General features: G+C 33.6%; 1 protein-coding gene across 1 annotated transcript in view; it reads left to right on the top strand.

Annotated features, from left to right (window-relative positions):
- Positions 1–20,312, top strand: part of LOC114127487 (discoidin domain-containing receptor tyrosine kinase B-like) — a 133,190-nt gene that overhangs the window by 67,438 nt on the left and 45,440 nt on the right. The window contains exon 3 of the mRNA XM_050197758.1: positions 9,717–9,845. Within this exon, the coding sequence (XP_050053715.1) occupies positions 9,767–9,845 (79 nt within the window). The 5' untranslated portion in view covers positions 9,717–9,766. The remainder of the gene's footprint in view (positions 1–9,716; positions 9,846–20,312) is intronic.

The raw sequence follows: 20,312 nt of genomic DNA, 5'->3' as shown, positions 1-20,312 counted from the left end.
CTTCGTTACTGTTCAATTTATTTATACTCGCCACCAAAACAAAATGACGAAAACCTTCGGCCACCGCTGATTTTTGGTTTACCCGGTTCGAGCGACAGATGGACGGGAAAACTCTAAACTGAATCCATCACTACCAACTGTTCCTACACAGCCGATGTCAATCCGTCCCCGTGTTCTTGGGCCGTTTGATTGCGAATTAATTGTATACGCGTATGTTGTTCGTTACACTATACACAATACAAGGGACATGGACAAATCGTCAATTAATCAACTCGGGTATCCAATACTTAAGTACAATAATATGTATTATAGTCCCTTCACACAGTATGTGCTTTTACAGAATCAAACTTATATTTGATTAAAATAAAACTAGTTGTATGGTTGAAATTTCAAAAAGTTTTTTTTTAAATTAATAATATTATTATAATATATTTATCTTATATTAAAACATTAAATAAAAGAATGGTTAGATTCTACTTTTTATCCAACCAAAATCTTTTAGGTACTTAGTTGGTTTTTTAATACACAATCAAAATAGTCGACTTATTATTTGTCTGTAGTTAAATAATATATACAGTATGTATACTGTATAGTTAGTTAATAGGTACAATATGTAACTACGCAGTGTTTTTGAATTAAGTTTGGATTATAATATCAATATTCTTAGAAAGACGTTGATTAAAAAATAATTCCATGCAAATCTCAGTTAAGTCATTCGTGATTAGGCCTGTATGCATGTGTTCGTCGTTTTCTAGGAAACTGATAAATTCTAAAAACGGTTATTTGATGCCTTTAATGTAATAAACGGTAATATTCTAAACTGAATTCATCACCACTAACTGTTCCCAAAAAACCAAATGTTAATCTGTACCCGTAGCATTGCACCGTTAGGTTAGGTTGTTTTACAATGCAAAATGTTCATAACATATTTTTATGCATTTATAACGTATTATTTTGTATATAACTATACAAAAAATCGAGAATACAATTCGAATATATAATATTAGAAATTAAATAAATATTAATAACTTACCTTGCTCGCAATTGTATGATGCCTATTATTATTAGTAGTAGTAGTAATGGTAGTAGAAGTAGTAGTAGTATATACCTACTCACTGGTGCGGTGTGGGTGCCCATCCTATATATCTCACACGTATACACACATAAAAAATAGTAAATAATATAATACGCGCTCCCCAGAGGCTAGTCAGTGGCGGCAGCTAACCAAACGTCCTACTCGGAACGGCAACAGACGAGTATATATAAGCCTGTGTGCATATATACACTCCGTATAACGATAATAATACTTCAGCATATTTAATGTTATATTATCTGAGTGTAGAGGATAGGGAACGCTTGTACGGTGCAGACGTTCCTATATGCGCTCGTCTTCGTATTATATCGCGTCGTCGGTAACATAAACAACAATCCGCCGTCGCACTGTGTATTCATATGATATAAGTTTCATGGTAGGTATAGCAACTTGCCCGGTTTACGTGTAAATGTGTTATATATTACTATATATATTATATATAATATATATATATATATATATACAGTAACAGTAAACACACACAGTGTATGTGTATGACTGTTGGAGTTTTCTGTCCAGCGACAGGTCCCGAACCACGCGCGAGGCGTTTGGATAAATATGTAATGTTATTATTATTATTAGGTATTGTTATTTTTTTTCACACAATATTATAATATCATATCGCCGACGAGACACCCACCCACCAATGCTTGTGTATACACGTTTGGTGTATTCGTATGTGTAGGTCCATGCCATATTTTTATCACATTACACGGGTTATACATATACTACGCACGCGCGATCTTATCTCAACCCCCCGGATAGAGTCGATATATACTATTATATATTACAATATAATATACGAGGTATTTACACGTGTTTCCAAACTCGATATATGGTGAAGGGAGGGAGGGGAGGAACGCCGCGTGTCCGACGGTCATATACTGTATAGGTATGCGCGATTATTATCATAACTACGCAGCAGCGTACCCTTTCAAATCGAAAATACTGGTCGTTGTTTTTCGTTTTCCGTATTTCATCAAAAAACTCGGTAGTTATTTTTCCTTTTAACGAGTGAAAACACCAATCAATAATTTTTCTATTTTTTTTTTTTAACCGTATGTTCAATCACCATATATATGTATAGGAAACGCCCAGCGCGGCATTGTGCGAAACACACTAAAGTACTCTTTTAGTATAGCCGTTCGACCGCTTATTGATTACTGATTAGTTATCACCTATACCTACATAGTTCAGGTTTATATACTATTATTATTTATTAGTATACAAATGACAGGTTCAGTGGATACGATATAATGTAATTGTTTCCCAAATGACCTTATATAATAGACGACACGTACGATTTTAGCTAATCAATTTCGTTGTAGGTACATGCTTAGCTATACGTATACCTATATATATATATATCACCGACCGCCGTCTTGTATTACATGATATTATGAACGCGATGCGTACGCGCATCAATAAAATATTATGTATACGTAGATTGGGTTATGTGTATATGCGTTTTTCTTATTTTGGGAAAGCGCAGAAAAGGGTTTTGCTGATGTAATTGAAAAGTTCGGAAAAACAGAAAGAAATTCGATTTCGTTATGTATTCAAAGCGTGCATGAGCTCATTTTACATTCAGCTCGCACGCCAGACATCTTCGGTTGTCGAATGTGCTCACGCACGTGTTATAAGCTGATTTCTATACCGCTTTCGAGTAAATAACTTTTCTATTTTAAACGTTTGCTGGGTATTTTTTACGAAAATTGCTAACATTTTAATTGTTTTAAAATCGAATTGTAGCAAAATATAAAAACAATATTAACAATCTTATTCATACAATATATATATATATATATAATATATAGTGTACTATAATCCGGATTGCTTTTTAGATATTAGCTGTTACTGTGCATGAGAACTTAAAATATAATATAAAATGTACTCTTACAGAGGCACTGAATAAATATTTAAAAAATGAGGATGGGCATTGATAAAATCGTTGTACGAATGTCATAGTAATTGAATAAATAATGGTCAAATTATAATGTGTTCAAATAATACAATCGATCAAGAAATAAAACGACACGGCAATCCCAGCAGGGCGATTTGGGCGTAAAAGTTTCCGTGTACAATATTCATACCATCTATATATTACCAGTAGTGTATGTTTGTAAATATGTCTGTGTGTACTTATGTCCTTTATATGTATATATATATAACATATTCACGTTCAATGTAACGTTTATAGAGGGGAGAAGAAAAATGATAACAAAGATATACGCCAGATAGCGTATAATATTATTTTTATAAGTCCATCTATATTCTATATAGTTCCAAAGTTTACTGAAGTGTTTTGAATACGCTACGATTCGGGGGCAGTAGTGGGCGTGGGTTGGTATGATAGGATATCGTAGAATTTGTGCTAACGGTCATCGATGTATATGTGAGGTCGTCTCGAAAAGTAATCCTAGAAAAACAAAAGCTGCATTGCTGAAGTGTTTCGGGTGAACGTCGGCGTATCAGTGACAGATGGGTGGTGGAGAAGGGTGCGTGGTGTAGCTGTGTGATGGAAAAATAACAAGCAGTCGTCGAGTTGAAAACATTTTTTCGGTAATGGAAAAGTAATCCAATATGTATACGCTCGGGCGGCAGAGAGTGGGTTAACGGTATGGGCTGCAGACGAGATGAGAGGAGGAGCTATAGCGGTGAATATACCAGGTTGGTGTACAGTGGTAGACTAGTAGTAGTATGAAGAGGATGTGGTGGTGCAGACGGTCGGTCGGGGTCAGGGCGCGGTGGTAGACACGAGCGTGACGTTAACGAAAGACAAATCATGCGACAAACGGGTGACAGGTGAAGGTGACAAATTACCGCCGCCACCGACTGCAGACGTCTCGTCGACGCAGTGGAGGGGCGCTCTCTACGGTAGTCGTCGTTAATTAATATTATTTTCGGACAGACCTTTTGAAGTGAGTGAATAACAATATATTATTCTATATAAGTACTGTATAATATATATATACCACTCTCGATACTGGCTATATTATTATTGGCGGATTTATTTTACAGTCATACATATTACATTTTATATATCTAATATAATATACTCAAACGTGGGTAGAAAACGTCGGAAAAGGTTCGATGGAGTGACACGAGCGCTCGGGTTTGGTTCAAGTCGCTAAAAGTTATTTCGTTTTAAACAGAAAACTTGACTGTAAGTATTATCTGTATAGAGTGATGTATATGATCACATCAAAAAATATATTCAGTTAACTATTGGATCTAAATAGAAATAGAAAAAAAATAATGAAATAATAGAATTGAATCGTGGTAAATTTTTGCCGAACAATATGATAGTATAGCTATCCGGTTGAAGTAAATAAATTAACTTGTTATATAGGTACTATACGGTCATGTCACTGTATTTGTGATTGAACCGAGCGTCAATGATGAACCTGCAGAAACTCGATTTGCAGGCAGGGTGAGAGGCGTTCACTCTCAAGTCTCAGTGTATTCTATATAAATAAATGTATAAAAAAACATTGCGTTGCAGGTTCATTAAAATTTGACGTCTGTCCAGTAATCTATGTGTGCACCTCCATATACGAGTTATACCACTCCATGTCGTACGCGATATTATTATTATATGATGTAGACCGCTCTCGAATATATGCTTATCCACGCGATTTAGTTTATTCAACGCGCTTTATATTATATTTTGTATATTATATATTATATTATTATATTATATCGACACGATATCCGAATGTGCGCGCGGGGCCAGACGGATAAATCATTAAAACCGTCCGGTCATGCGAAGGAACGAGCTCCCCGCCGAGATTACACCACGGTTATATAATGTTTTCCAGCCCTTCGAAAAACCGTCGTGTAATTTTTTTTTTCTTCTTCTTCTTCTTCGTCTTTTTTTTTTTTTTATCTAAAAGACAAACCGCCGAGTTGTACGCTCTGCACGCATCACGACGTCCACTAAAAACAAGTCGTTAAAATAATCGATAGGATACGAAGGCGTAGATTTACGGCGGCATCGGTCTTCATCGCCGTTACGCCCGTCCCCCGTCTTCCCGTTGTTGTTGACCCCAACGCCGCGTGTTTGCCGTCTGGCTAAAATGAAACATGTTTGATAAGTAGTATTACTTGAAAACGGAAAAAAAAATTAAATGCTTCGGACAGCGTACGTCGTGCATGGTTGTTATCACATCTCTCGCGTAAAACAATGTACACGCGACAGCTGCAGGCGCCGACGCAAAATCTAAACGTTTAAGTACACGAAACGTTCAAGTTGGCCGCGTGCGAGAAAATGTTTTTATATTTTCCCCTCATCAAATTGAACGGCCGATTCTTGGATCGGCCTAATCTATAATCGTCTTGTGCACACGTAACATTTTATTTTATTATTACGCACAGACGATTTAAAAGCATCTAGTAAACCGGAAATTGTGAAATAAGGAAGTAAAAGAGCAAAATAAAGTATACAAAAGGTTATTTTCCGCGTTTCGGCAATATAGGTACTTGGTTTTATATTATTATTGTGTGTGTATGTCCGTCGAAAATAGATAGTATTCTATTTTTTTCAAATACGTATACTACATAAGTGGCAGTCGATGTAGTGGCGTATATGTCCATAAGAGAGACCCACTAATAAACATATAAATAGTATATTGTGGGCCCTAGTTAGGCGTAGTTATGAATATTTCTGACGATGCGATGGAGCCTCGAAGAATAACATAATATCGTGACCTGAAAACCCTCAAGGATTATAATTTTTTTTGTTATGTACTTACATATTATATAATATACATATTCTGCAGCGTATGTAAAAAAAAAAACTTGTATAAAAATAATGCACTTAAAAATAATATAAACTGCCGTATATTATAGGTATATCGAGCGGATATTTTAGAGCTAGGTACTTATTTGTACGCTGTTTTAGAAAACTTACCAGACATCGCCTATGTGTACCTACACCATTTACGGTTATACCTACCTATATTATACTATCATCCGTCGGCTAACACGCATCGTGTCTTACAGAAGGCGTTCTTTAAATACGCGCGTATTATCTAAACTTTATTTTCGTACACCCCGAGCGTGTTTCGTCAACATCATTCTGACTTTATGGCGCGTATCGCGTACCTATGTAATAAAAGTACGCGCGCGCCCACGACATTATAATCTGATTATATATTATCACCAAGCCGCTCTAATTATAGAGCTAGTAAAAGATTAGTACGATAATAATATCGTACGGAGGTGCAATTAGAGTTAGTCTATATGTGTGTAATTTTCAGTGGGTTTTTATCCGCGCCGCATGTGCTGCACAGCGTGCCATGTTGACGCACCGCGTCGTCGCCGTTGCTCTACTTACTTATCAGATCATCCGGGTACAAACACGCGGCCGTGTCTTGTCGACAGCAGCGAGACGAACCGAATATTAATAGGGGTGAAACAAAAAAAAAAAATTATAATAATAATAAATAATAAAAAAATACATACGTATTTCATAACTCCCGTGTTATGCGTACAGGGGTTCGATGTCGAGACGGGAAACCACGACGAAAATATCGTCATCTCTTTATATACTCTATCTTTTCCCCTCCTCTCTTGGTGCAGCACATTTGACGATCGGAAACGAGTCGTATGTGTATAATATTATACTTACTTGTGTATGGGTGTCCGCCATCGCAGCACACGACACTCGTGTATCTTAACAAGATAATTTTTTTTTACGTAATATGATACTCGTTTTCACAGATGAATTTTATTGAAAAAAAAACGCTGAGTTATAAAATAGCAACAGTTTTAGTTAATTTTTAGAATAATTTTGTTTTTATATTTTTTGATAGGTGTATATAGTGTATAATTTTTCAAAAAAAAAAAATTAATTACTTGAAATAATTCAATATCTCGTGTTCAAAATAAATAAATAACATAACTATATAAATACTATTATTATGTAGTAATTATCATAAAACAATATGATAGAATATATAATTGTTGCGTATGTATCGGTTATATGGATACTGAAATCTGTACCCTAATAGATGCATCCTCATCATGCAGAGTAGTCGAGTGCCATCATGCACCCGCATCGAATGACGGTCGAATAAACGTGGGAAATTCTAAAACAATCAGCATTGTGCATAATATCATATCATATTGTCTTTCCGGAGACCGATGAATAATCGGTTCGAAGTCCTCGGGTAATATAAGTTCTGCATGAGACCTTTAAACAGTTTAAACGCGTTCATCCTGATAATGATACTTTTGTACAATACATGGTTTAATTTAGCTTATAAATAAGAGATGAGAATTAAACTAAATGCTAAAAACTTTAGACAAAAATATTTTTATACATACATGCTTTTCATTCGGCAGTCCAATCTATAGTTATGTCCTGCATTATAATTCCTCAGAATTTTCAATGCCCATCATGTGCATGAATATATGTATAACATAACATATTGACCCCGGGCGTACATCGTTACACACGCGACACCGTGCGTTGGAGGTGTTTTCCAATTATCTTAAAAATTATCCTTCGCGACCTGTCTATGTCTGTCGGCGGCGGCGTCCAAATGGTTCACGTCTATAAAGGATAATTACAACAAAGAAATTTAATTACCGCAGGTGGTAAACACGGTTACTCCTTCGTATTATAATCACGATTATGATTATTTTTTTTATATATAAACGAAAACGTCCGAATTTCGTTTACCCCTTTCGGAAGAACTGGTGTAAACCGTCAATTAGACCGGGCGGTATCCTTTTTCATTGAAATTGGGAAACACCTCGTCAATATAACGTATACCCTGGTTTACCACTCTTTCTGTGTCCGTATAATTACGACCCGTCGCTGTCAGGTATCGTACACACCCAATAATAACAACATTGACGGCCGTTGTCGGTATCACAATATAATAATATAATAAGACCGAGCAACCGTTTTTAAAATCTCAGCGATGACCGGCGAGGTCAAAGTTGATAATTCGTGAGCGTTGTGATCAATTTAAGTCGGCGATATCTTATAATATAATATTGTATTATATTATATTATAATATATATGTATTATATTAATTCTCGTGCTCCGCCGGTGAAAGTTCTCATCTATATATTACTGTGTATAATAAATGTAGGTACTACACTATACTAGTGTTCTTTGTATATAAATATGATGTTCATTCGAGTAGGTTGGATTTAATCTCGTGATTGAAATTGTTTTTCGGAACTGATTGTAATATTGTCGATTCCTGATTTGATGCACGTACTATTATATTATTACTATTTTGTAATAATAAACGAAATATTTCGTACGGTAACATGCTACTCCATATAGGTACTAAAGCAATAATATCACTGCGTACCTACCACGCGCCGCCAATGCCTTTCATCTTTATTCGCATCATCCGAGTACGAGTACCTACTAGTTGTCTGATCGTATATTGAAGTAATCTTGATTCGGTTCACACAGTAGTTTTGTATTACAGTGAAATGTGTATATATATAATATATATGTGTGTGTAAATCCATGGATATGTGTAAGTACTCTTCGCGTCTCAACTGTATGATTAGGAGACGTGTTCCGAGTAAGCACTTTCCCACCTATATATATAGTTATGTACTATGTAGGACATTTTATTATATTATAATGCTCGCACCCATTCCATTCCATCTGTGAACAATCGTATAATGCGTACTCATAGGCGCCGCACAGTGGTACGCCGTCTCGTTTTCGATAAATTAAAATATTTCAACCGGTCCGTCCGAATGACGATGGCCGTTTCCTATATGCACATTTATGTATAGGTACGTTATACGCACAATAGGGACCACACTAAATCTTTCAAAACATCCCCCTAGCTACTACAATAATAACAATAATGCCCGGTCAAGAAGGTTTAAAGCTGGATTAAATCACAAAATAAAACAAAAGGGTATTTAAAAGCTGAGTTTTATTAAAATTTAAACCGCGTTCATTTGCATATCACTGAGGTACAGTATATGTTGTGGAACAGCGCTTAGAAACTTGTTATTGTTTTAACAATACACTCGAAACATGAAAAAATATATAATATACGTATACGGAGTGAGAGAGAGTGGTGTAGCGCACGGCACAAAAAAGTACTTTTGTATTGTATAAATATTTTTTTTCCTAGAGTGTAATTGACCTTAATTTTCCATATATAGAACGTTTGTTTTCTTTTTTTTCCTTTTTCGTGTCGTAATAACACAATGAGAACGCACATTATTAATACCTGTTGGTCAACACACATAAGAGAATTTTACAATATATATAATATAACATTTATTATCTGCTGCACAGACACACACCACATACACTAACGCGCGTGCGTATAATATTATTATTAATAATACAATGAACGAACGCGAGTATAAAGGGCGCCCAGCAGAGACGTATATGCAAATGTCATCGGCACTTTATACGTATAACATATAAGAATAATCAATATATAGAAAACCGATTTACGGTAGAGCAGCAATGGTGTGTAGTGTAGATAATTATAATGAGCGAAAAAAACAATGACGGAAACACAATCCTTATTGTCGGCTTGTGTACCTATATATGCCTTTAATACTTTAAGGAGGCGACGATTAGAATCTCATTGATCTTTACTTTTGTTATTGTTTCAGATCGTATTATATGAATTGGTAGTTGTGAAGAGTCTGATGGCACAACAGCAATGATGTCGATCAATTTGGTTTGGCTGTGTTTCCTACTGGTGTTGTTGGGTTACAAATGGACCGATGCTACAGATCTATGTAAGTATAACAGAAAAAATAATATTTTTACGTGATAATGTTAAATATAAACACGTAATTTTGACGATGGCAGTTAGTATATAATATATATATAAATATAAATTTGATACTTAATTATAATCATAAAATCGTTCAATCAACAACCTGAACAACCATACAATTTAATATTAATTTTTGTAAAAAGTAATAATTAATAATATTATTATACCTATTTAATATTAAATAAATACATAGTTATTGTATTGGATAAATGATATTATAATATATTATATATACTTTATTTTGAACCACAACGCGTATTCTTGTCTGTCTGCCTGATGACATTATAGTAAAAGAATCTTGTTAACGTACACGCTGATGAAATGCGTGTAATGCGAGGATGAACATTCACTGACGACATTTTAATGCCGCATTAAAAAGGCGAAAAAAAATCAATGAATATATTTAAACGACTGAAATGCAAAATTATTTTCCTCTTCAATAAACATTTTATTAGCGATTGTTATATCTGAGTGATTCGATCAGCACAGGGAGGTATAGAAAACGCAATCCATTAGTTAATAACTTTTCGGGTAGGGGTTATAATATATATATATTAACATTGCAATATATTAATGGCTGCAGCTATACGTCATATTATAATTGCAACCTACACTTAACCGTAGTCCGTAAATTCAAAAATAAAAGTAAAATATTTTACCTTGCCGAATGCACTTTACTTTATTTTCCCGTGACATTTTTTTTTTATATAGTAGTGTTATTACGTGTATATAAAATGTATTTAATTATAATTCCAGTTTCTGTAATATTAGTAGGTATATATATATAATATATATATATATATATTTAAGTTCCATAAAATAATTTTAACCATATAATTTATATTTTATCGCAGTTGTATCGATAAAGTATAGTTTAACTTAAATTTTTAATTATTGTTATATAGAATAAACTTCTATACAAGTTATATTATAATACTGAGAATTTACAAACATTAAAATGAAAAAAAATTAATTAGTTAGGACATAAACAATAAAGATGTAAATTTTGGGCACTGCTAATAAATATATATGCAGCATGCATTAATATATATTCATTATTACAAATAAATTCAAAAAGATTTTAAATGGATATCGATTCAAATTAGTGTTATATAAGTAAATTATTTTCATTTTCTTCAATAGGTAGATGTTTATCTTTTGAATTATAATAGAATTAGTAATTGCCAAAAATATATTGATTTGTTGAAAACCATACTTACTATTTTTTTTTTTTTTTGAAACATTTTTCGCAGTTTTCATTTTTGCTATTGTATAGTAGGACACTACTGTAGAGTAAATTAAAAAACAAAAATACTATTTTTATTTATAGAGTGATAGGTCCTATATTTTAAAACATTAAGGTTAGGTTAGTCGTGAAGTGATAATAGAAAAAGTGATATAGACAAATAATATAGCAGAAAAATAAATAGGTAAATCATTTTTATTCCAAAATATATTTAAAATTTAAAACATAGCTGAAAATGTGTTAAACCGGGAATCGAAATTATGTTTTTAATGTAAAAAATAGACGTTTTTGATAAACTTAAGATTTTTATAATTAGTTTAAAAAGTTACATAACATAATTATAAAAAAAAAAAATAGAACCATGGTCTGAATTTTTAATATAATATTTGCATTTATATTAACTGCTTTAAAATTACTTATTTGAATGTGTGCATTGACTGTACGAACAATTTAATATTATTATACATAGTAAATCGTAGATAGATATATAAACACAATTTGTGGAGAAAATCAATCTCCTATAATATGACAAAAATCTCTTCGTATAACTTACCATCGCAATATTATATGGTAACATGTGTGTAATGTGTCTTGCTGTTGGAAATTATTAAGCATGCTACATGCTTAACATGCTACCTATTTTAATCACAACATACGAGATAGAAAAAAACCGTGTCAACCACGGTATAAAATGATTTAGTAACTCGCATTAGAAACCGAATAAACAACAAGTGGCAATTGTAATAAATAATAATAGTTTAATAACAATAATACATACATAGATATTATCGACCAGCGTCGCGTTTCTGTCATGTATATTTATAATAATATACCGTATTATTTTGTACATAAACCTATAATTCGTTCGGTTCATCTTGGCATTTGGACCACTGTTTTTTTTTAAAGAAAAAAAACAGTGGTCCAAAAATTATATCACATCGATCAATTTACAAAAATCTCATAATCTTACTCTCTATATTAGTCCGTGGGATTATGATATTTTTTTCATTATGATTTATTTTTCAAATCATAATTTAAAAATATATATATATTCGTTAGAGGACGTGTAACATACATTTTATAGATACCATTTTATATACTATGTATAAGTATATTATATTTTGTGTCTTGTGTTCAGTTTTTATAATTATTATCAATCGCAGTGGTAACAATATATTATTATCGTATTCAAATCTGTAATATTGTGTTATGAGACAGCTTTCGTCGGCTTTCATCGACGTTCTGGTCCCCCGGGGGTGGTGCTGCGGTAGCTGGGTGGTCGGCGCTTACTGTGCTCGGTCTACACGCGAAGGGATTCCAATTAAAAGTTGCGGCAGGTGAGCAGCGCCGAGCGAGCGCAGGAAACTCTGCTATAGCTACGACGACGGCAAAAACTATTTTATGTATACACCGACTACACCGTTTGTGTTTTTGCATGCGTGTGTTTGTGTTGTGCATACGTCAGATAATTAATCGGAGGGGGCGCAGCTGTTCTAATTATACGAGTGCACCGTTTATACCTCCTCCCTCGGCGTGTGTTCCGGTCGTGTGCGCAGACGGATGGTGGCGGTAGCAGCGGCGGTGGTCCGATTAATTTTTCAACGTCGTGCGCACGCTACGCTAAATTTTCGGAAATTCCCCCAGCAAATTTATTTATCCATATACATACTTCAATACATCAATATATTACACATACATAGGGAGAGAAAGAGAGATGATGTGATGTACGCGTGCCTAAGGCAAACGTTTCCATTTTCGCGGTTCCGCTGACCTGCAGGCTTGCGCGTATAATATTAATAGGCATTTATATACATTTTAAATTTTAATCTCGATACCTACTAACAATAACCAGAACTATATAATCCTGTGTTGGTGGTGAATCGCGAAAAAAAATGTCGACGCATTTTTGACGTACGTCTGCAAATTTCTCGATTCGTGCCAGTGCGTAATCATTGTTACGCGTGATTACTACCCTGTATATGTATTATATGTATATATTATACGTGACGGAAATGTCTGTTGTGCGGTGGAAGGTGGGTCGTACATTGAAAAGAGCAAACATGCTATATACTGCAGCCAACCACAGACGTCGAAAATTGCCGATCAGCAATAATTATTAGTGTACGTGCGATATCCCCTTGCGAAGAGTAAGCACCTGTATATAATATATATATATATTATATACATATACGGCGTGTATTCTATAAAATGTCTTATGCGCAAAGTGCTATACATGGGTATAAGCCGTATGTTGCGTACACTTATATTTATTTGCATGGTTTCCCCGAATGGTATAATAAACTTCTCAAGTAATCAATTAGTAAACCGTTCGCATAGTCTATTATAAAATATTGGTATTTGGGAAAAATGTATATTTTTTATTTTTATGTATGTATTGATTATTTATAGTTTCTGAATTTCGAATAATATAATATTGAATCGATGTACGAGTATATCGGAAAAATAACAGAATACTACTCCTATATATTATGTGCAGTTTTTTTAAAGAACTCAAGTTATATTTTCTAAATATTCACCATTTGAAAGATATACATGTCATAGTATTATAGAGTATCACGTGTGTATAATAAAATAATGGACCAACGAAAAATGTGTATCTGAGTTGCCTACTCATAACGCCGTTTAAACATAATTATTTTATTAAATTATGGCAACCAATTTGAACTTTTGATTTTATTCGCGTAACTGATATAAAAACAGCTTTATCTATAGTCCATTGGACGCGTGTTTACGATTTTATACTGATCAGATGTTATAATAGAGAAGTTGTCATGATTGTATAATTTTACGGCCACTTTTGCATCCTACTTATTACATTTATCTTTGTGGTATATAAATATCGGTTGAAATGTTGCGTAAATAATGCTAATTTCACATGCAATAGGTATCAATATTTGTAAAGTAAAACGTATTTATTTATATATGACTTAAAATAATTTGACTATTTTTTATAGAAATATAATACGTACACAACCAGCTTGTATTATAATATTTCAGAGGTGTTTAATACGGTTACCGTGTTTATCCGACTTCCGTATAGTATCACGTGTTCTGTTAGAATAATAAAAACAACCGTTTGATATTATTTACATTTTTTTTTTCATTATCATTCCTATTCGTTTTAGAAAAGAATCCATACAATATAACCGTAGCAGCTGTACGTTCACCACATTTATATATTTATATATATATATCACTGTCGAGCGTGTACCAAATTATTTAATAATAATATGTTAGCATTATTTCTACTTGCCACGGCCGGCGACATATTATACGTGTTCGCGTTATCCTGTATTATCCATACTTCATAATAATATAATTAAAAATTCAATATGCGCACATAGTGTATTATATAATTCACATATCGCACTGGGACAAAGTCACGCCGCCCCCTTTCAGGTGAAGGGTTACGCCCGTGGCCGGCCGGAATTCAATCTTTTTACGGGTGACGTGCGTGTGCGTATATGCACGTGTGCCCACAGTACATATAATATATACCATAGCCGCAACCCTATCGCAAAACAAACATTTGCGAACAATGGATAAACTAACCGGAACACAACGCTGCCGGTCATTGATAAGCCTCTCTCCGGCGCAATATTTTACGCATTCCACCGCCGTTGGTTTTATCATCCGAAGCGAGCACCGTGTTATCGGCGGAGGCGGCTCGTTCCCGCACTCGGGCGCGACATACAACCCATATCATTCGAAAATATGGCATGCATATATTTTATTTATTATGAAATAAGAAAAAACCCAAGAAAGTTGCTCTGTTGACTATTAGACGTTGATTATACCTTAACATTGAGTATAGGCCACTTTAATAGATGTGTTCAATTTAAATCAAACGGTACTGTGTGTTATTGTGTCGGAAAAAACGATTTTAGCGGAGACGGTCTGTCAACGCATTTATTTATAAGAAAATTTTATTTTTATTTCCATGCTATTAGTAATTTATGTTTATAAATATCTCTAAATACACTGTAGGTACTTATCATGTCAAACTCGAGAAATGATAAAGGTTTTGAACGGTTAAAAACCTTTAAACTACAATAGTATATAATCCTATATATTTTGATTTTTGAAAGAAGTCGATTGGTTGTAATAAAAACTGTAGAACCTTCGTGTCGCATATATACGCGCTGGCCGGGATGTGATCGATTTACTTAAGCAACCCTTCGAATAAAGTGTAATAATTATTTTCGATGATACGATGACACGCTGTCTACCGCGTTATGCGTTCGATTTCCGCAAAAAACTTTCAACCCGGTCGTCGAAAAAAAGTTTATATTGAAGCATCTGTTTTTTACATATTTTTATTATAATAATGATATTGCGTTCACAACACCACGAGAATTCAAATACCAGTTCTCGATAGATGTATAACTACTATATAAAAAATATTGTCAATTTGTTTTTTTATCATTATTAAATTGCTTTCTACTCTGTTGTGGTATTATGACGTAGCAAAGGTATTTTTCATTAGAAAATAAATACATTTTTAAATCATTTGTGAATCACTTGAAACATTTTCTTTGGTATATAATTGTATTATATCAATACATTTTGAATTATGTTTCATACAAATTGCATATTATACCTTTATTATACCTATACTAATTTTGTGTTAATCATGCACACTATATATCAAAAATAAATAATATAATTACATGTAACTATAAATATTATGAATTATACATGAAAATACGCACATCATCCGTTAACGAACTTACAACGTGGGCGTCCATATTTAAGTAGAATTTATAAATTTATGTTAAAAATATTTAAATACAGAATCGTCATTGGTATGCAATAAATGTAATATAGAGTAGGTATTAAATCAATTGAAATAACGCAGTCCCCCATTATTCTAAATATATTATATTCGAGTTTCAAACGTCAAAATATTGCGTTGAATTAATAAAACAATTAATTTCTCTTTCAGATTTACATCGATATAATTTAACAATATTGATGTTATTTCCAACGAAAATTTAAAACGCAATACTTATAATAACTGATAACTAATAGTTGTATTGGTATATAATAATATGACCTCGAAAACATTTATAATGTTTAAATCTTTAAGAATCTAAAATCCATAACGTCAAAAGTCTTTTTTCAATAAACACACATTTGGTCCTTTGAGGTTTTTAAGAAAATGAAATTAATTAAAATTATTATCGCACGTATAATTGAACAACTTTTCAGAGACCGCAATAAAATGGAGTTTATGGTTTTCTTATTATATATTTGTCTTATTCGATCAACGAATGTTGGTTACTCAGTCCAAGTGCGTATAGGACTAAGACAACAACGATGGTGATGACGACGATGATGATAATAATAACAATAATATAAACTTTAAAGCGAAAAGTTCAAAATCCAATTTCAAATTCTATATAACAAAACATTGAATCTGATTTGTAAGTTGTTACCCTTCCGCCGTCGACTTTTCCATGTCCTTTGACGGAATATGATATTTCATTATAAAATAATAATACACACGACGCTTCTGGCTATTATATTTAATTTAAATATGTAACAATACAATCTAGATAACGTAGTAGGTTTCACTGCCGATAACTATTCATTGCGCTAACGTTGTATACGTTATCGGACCCACATGACATTGCATCAGGGACGTATATTTATTTATTTTATTTTTCGATTTTATATATTTTTTTTTTGCATCCGGTCGGTGCGGTGAACATAATGATAATATATAATATTGTTACAGTGGTTAAAAACATAAATAAAAATAAAAAAAAATGTTTTTTACGTCCACGACGTGACCGAATCTTATTCGCATAATATATTGTATAATATTATACAAGCTCGTGTGCGCATGTGTGTGATATAATTGAACGACTCATTACGCGCTCGAATATATACGACGGGGTGGTTGCAGGTGGGATCCAGAATAATGCGATTTTGTACCGTAGTGTAATATACAATAAAATATATTTAAAAACAATAATATTATTATACCGGTCACTAACTTACGACGATTGTATAATACATATTTTTCTCCCACACTGAACCATGATATGAATATTATGATAGTATATACATTATTATCGTTAATACGATACTTAAATCAGGTAAATCCAATGATAACGTTTACACTGGAAGTTTTTACTTAGGTATTCGTTACAGCGGAACGAATGGTAAAATAAAACGTACTCATAATAATAAAATTATAAAACAGACGGGACAGCACCGATGGAGATTGTATACGACGTAAAATATTATAATATACACCGCACTCGGTGTCTGCGGAGTGTGCCATTCAAAGTTTTTTGTTTTGTATTCGAAAAAATAAGAAGGCCGATAAATCGATTATACGACACCGTCGTGTACGCCGTTACACGCTGTTAGTGAAATGCGATGTTTAATGAAGCAAAACGCAAAAGCGTTCGGATGATGGTGTGAGGTTCATTAACACTTGAACAAAATTTTTTCTTCCCCTTAAAAAGAGTAATATCCGCAAGAATGCTGTTGTATGAAAATGATCGTGACGCAAGAGTATATATAGTGATGGCTGACTGGCTAAAAGAAAATTGGGGGTGGGAAAAAATAAAAATAAATAAATACGTCTCGCGATTTCTAAAGGGGTGGAAATTCGTCTCGGGGACAAAATGAAGCGGAAATTCGGTTTGGGCGTAATGACGCGTCTGGAGCGGGGTCGGTAGGAAACGGATTTGGTTGTCCGAGTGGTGAGGTGCAGCGTGGGCTGCCGCCGTCTTCGTAGTCGCGCATACAGGGTATAATAACATTACAACAGTGATCGTATGAATCTCAATAAAAACAATCGAGGACGTCCGACGCACCCTGTATACACACAGCATGCACGAGAGTTTCTTCGAGTTTATCGGAAACTAAATAACGCCGCCGGAGGGGTGACTTTTGCTCGGCTGAAGAAATCGTAAGGGTAAACAAGAGCGTTTGCTGCAGGGCGCTCTCGTATACAACGGATTATTTATAACGTCTCGTAAAGTCGTAAAGTCCGAATCGAATATCAGGTGAATTATACTACCCCAGCACCATAATCCCATATACTAGATATTTAAAATAAAACTTATGAACTTTATTTCGATAATCCGTTTCCCGCGATCCAAAATGCCGCAAGAATATTATATACCTACGTCCTACATATTAATACAACAATAATATAAGTGCGCATAATTGCAATTAATGACGATTTTTATGCGATTGTATTGCTTATTTAGTGCGGAGTTGTGGTTTGTCTAACTGTTCTCGAAGAAATATATTTTCTTTTGGAAAAGCAATAAGAAACAAAATACTCTTTTGATATTTGTCTTTGTCAAGATCTTAATAGTATATAAATATTTTTCACTTTTATATATATATTTATCACAGTCTAGAGAACTGTCGTGCACGTAAACCATAATATTGTACGTATACGACTATACGTCGAGTATATTATAATAATATTATATTAGATGACTCACGACGACGCGGTGGTTGATTTACGATCGATTCATATACTACCAGTTCATATAACGAAGTTTTAATGACGACGATCGGAGGTGCTAAGCCCCCAAATACTTATATACGTACGCCATATTCATTATCATTGCGATGCCAATAGAACAATGATACATAACGGCGGCTATTATTTGTTATTATTATTATTATTATTATTATTATATATTATTGTGTACGGCGGCGTGTTTAGTACACGGGCGAGAAACGACCTGCCTATGTACGTACACGCGTGCTTGAAAAAGAGTTCTATTATATACGCGCGTGCATTATGCTATTATACGTCTTATTGTAGGTACGCGCGTTCCTTTTATTGAAAAAATAAAAACCTCACCAATCGGATAGAGGTGCGCGCTCGTAATATAATAAAACGCACCTGTATTGTACCTATACGACTGATGTATAATATAATAAACATACCGTAATACGGCCGCGCACGAACAGCCGAAGCCGCCACGATGATAATTGTCCGTTATTAATCAGAGTATTGAATTTTACGACACGTACATAATACGCTGTTAGTGCGTGCGTGTGTCGTATGATATTGCGACTCCCGCCGCCGCCCCCGTCATGTATACCGTGGTTAACGTGACGCGTTTATATATAGCACGATATTGTTTTGTGTAGTCAGACGAAGGTAGACCTTTGACCACTACAACTTCCATTCCGTTTGCCTTTCAAAGATGTGTACCGCGGTGAGCGCGTAATTAACAATATTATAATACAATATATTTATTCAATATGGAGCCTGTGAGCCTGTACATATTATATAGAGTGCGTATTTGTAAAGGACTCGATGACGGGTCAAATCTTTGAAATTGCAAAGTCATTTTACATATATAAATTATATATATGTACGTCATACGACTGCATTTGCAGAAGCGCTACCGATGCATCTATATAATATGGGCCGCGGTCTACTTCGGCGGGTGCAGCGGTCATTGCATCTCGCCCGTGGTTCTATACTTAATGTATTTTACATACATGTATATAGTTCGTGTCGACCCGGCTGATTAACGCGTATTATGCGAGACATAAGTGTATATACATATTATTAAAACAAACCTTGCTAATTTAGAAATCCGACTGAAAGTTATAACTCCACAGTTTTGTTTTCAAAATTAAATCGGCCATTTTGCAACTATACTTGTATTGTATCTATATGTTGTTTAAAATACTTTATTCTATACACGATATACCTGTTTATTTCCCGTAGGTTACACGCTTAAACTAATAGATTTCAATTTCGAAAGTATTTTACCTAAATAATATTATGTACCTTTGTATAGGTTTATTTGCAGACTTCAGATATACGCGTAGGTATTTTATATACTCGAGTACGGTATGAATACTGTAGAGGTTATATAGGTACCCATAACCTAGTGTTTGTGCAAATTTAATAGAAAGATTTTTTTTACATTTCATCCTTATTTTATTTGAATTCAATATACAATACACGATTTTATTATACCTAATGCAATTCATGTATATTTATATATTTTCCATATGGGGGGCTATAAGTCTATATTATTTATTATACATTTTATGCAGCTGACTTTTTTAAATTTTATTTTGCGTTTATTAATTTATTAACAATCTCTGTATTTTATGTTATGTAATAAACAAATGTAATCTAATACTAAATTTGAC

The sequence above is a fragment of the Aphis gossypii genome, chromosome 1 (genome assembly GCF_020184175.1).
Source record: "Aphis gossypii isolate Hap1 chromosome 1, ASM2018417v2, whole genome shotgun sequence".
Lineage (NCBI taxonomy): Eukaryota > Metazoa > Arthropoda > Insecta > Hemiptera > Aphididae > Aphis > Aphis gossypii.
The sequence above is the reverse complement of the archived record's forward strand: the minus strand, read 5'-3'. Positions and strand labels throughout refer to the sequence as shown.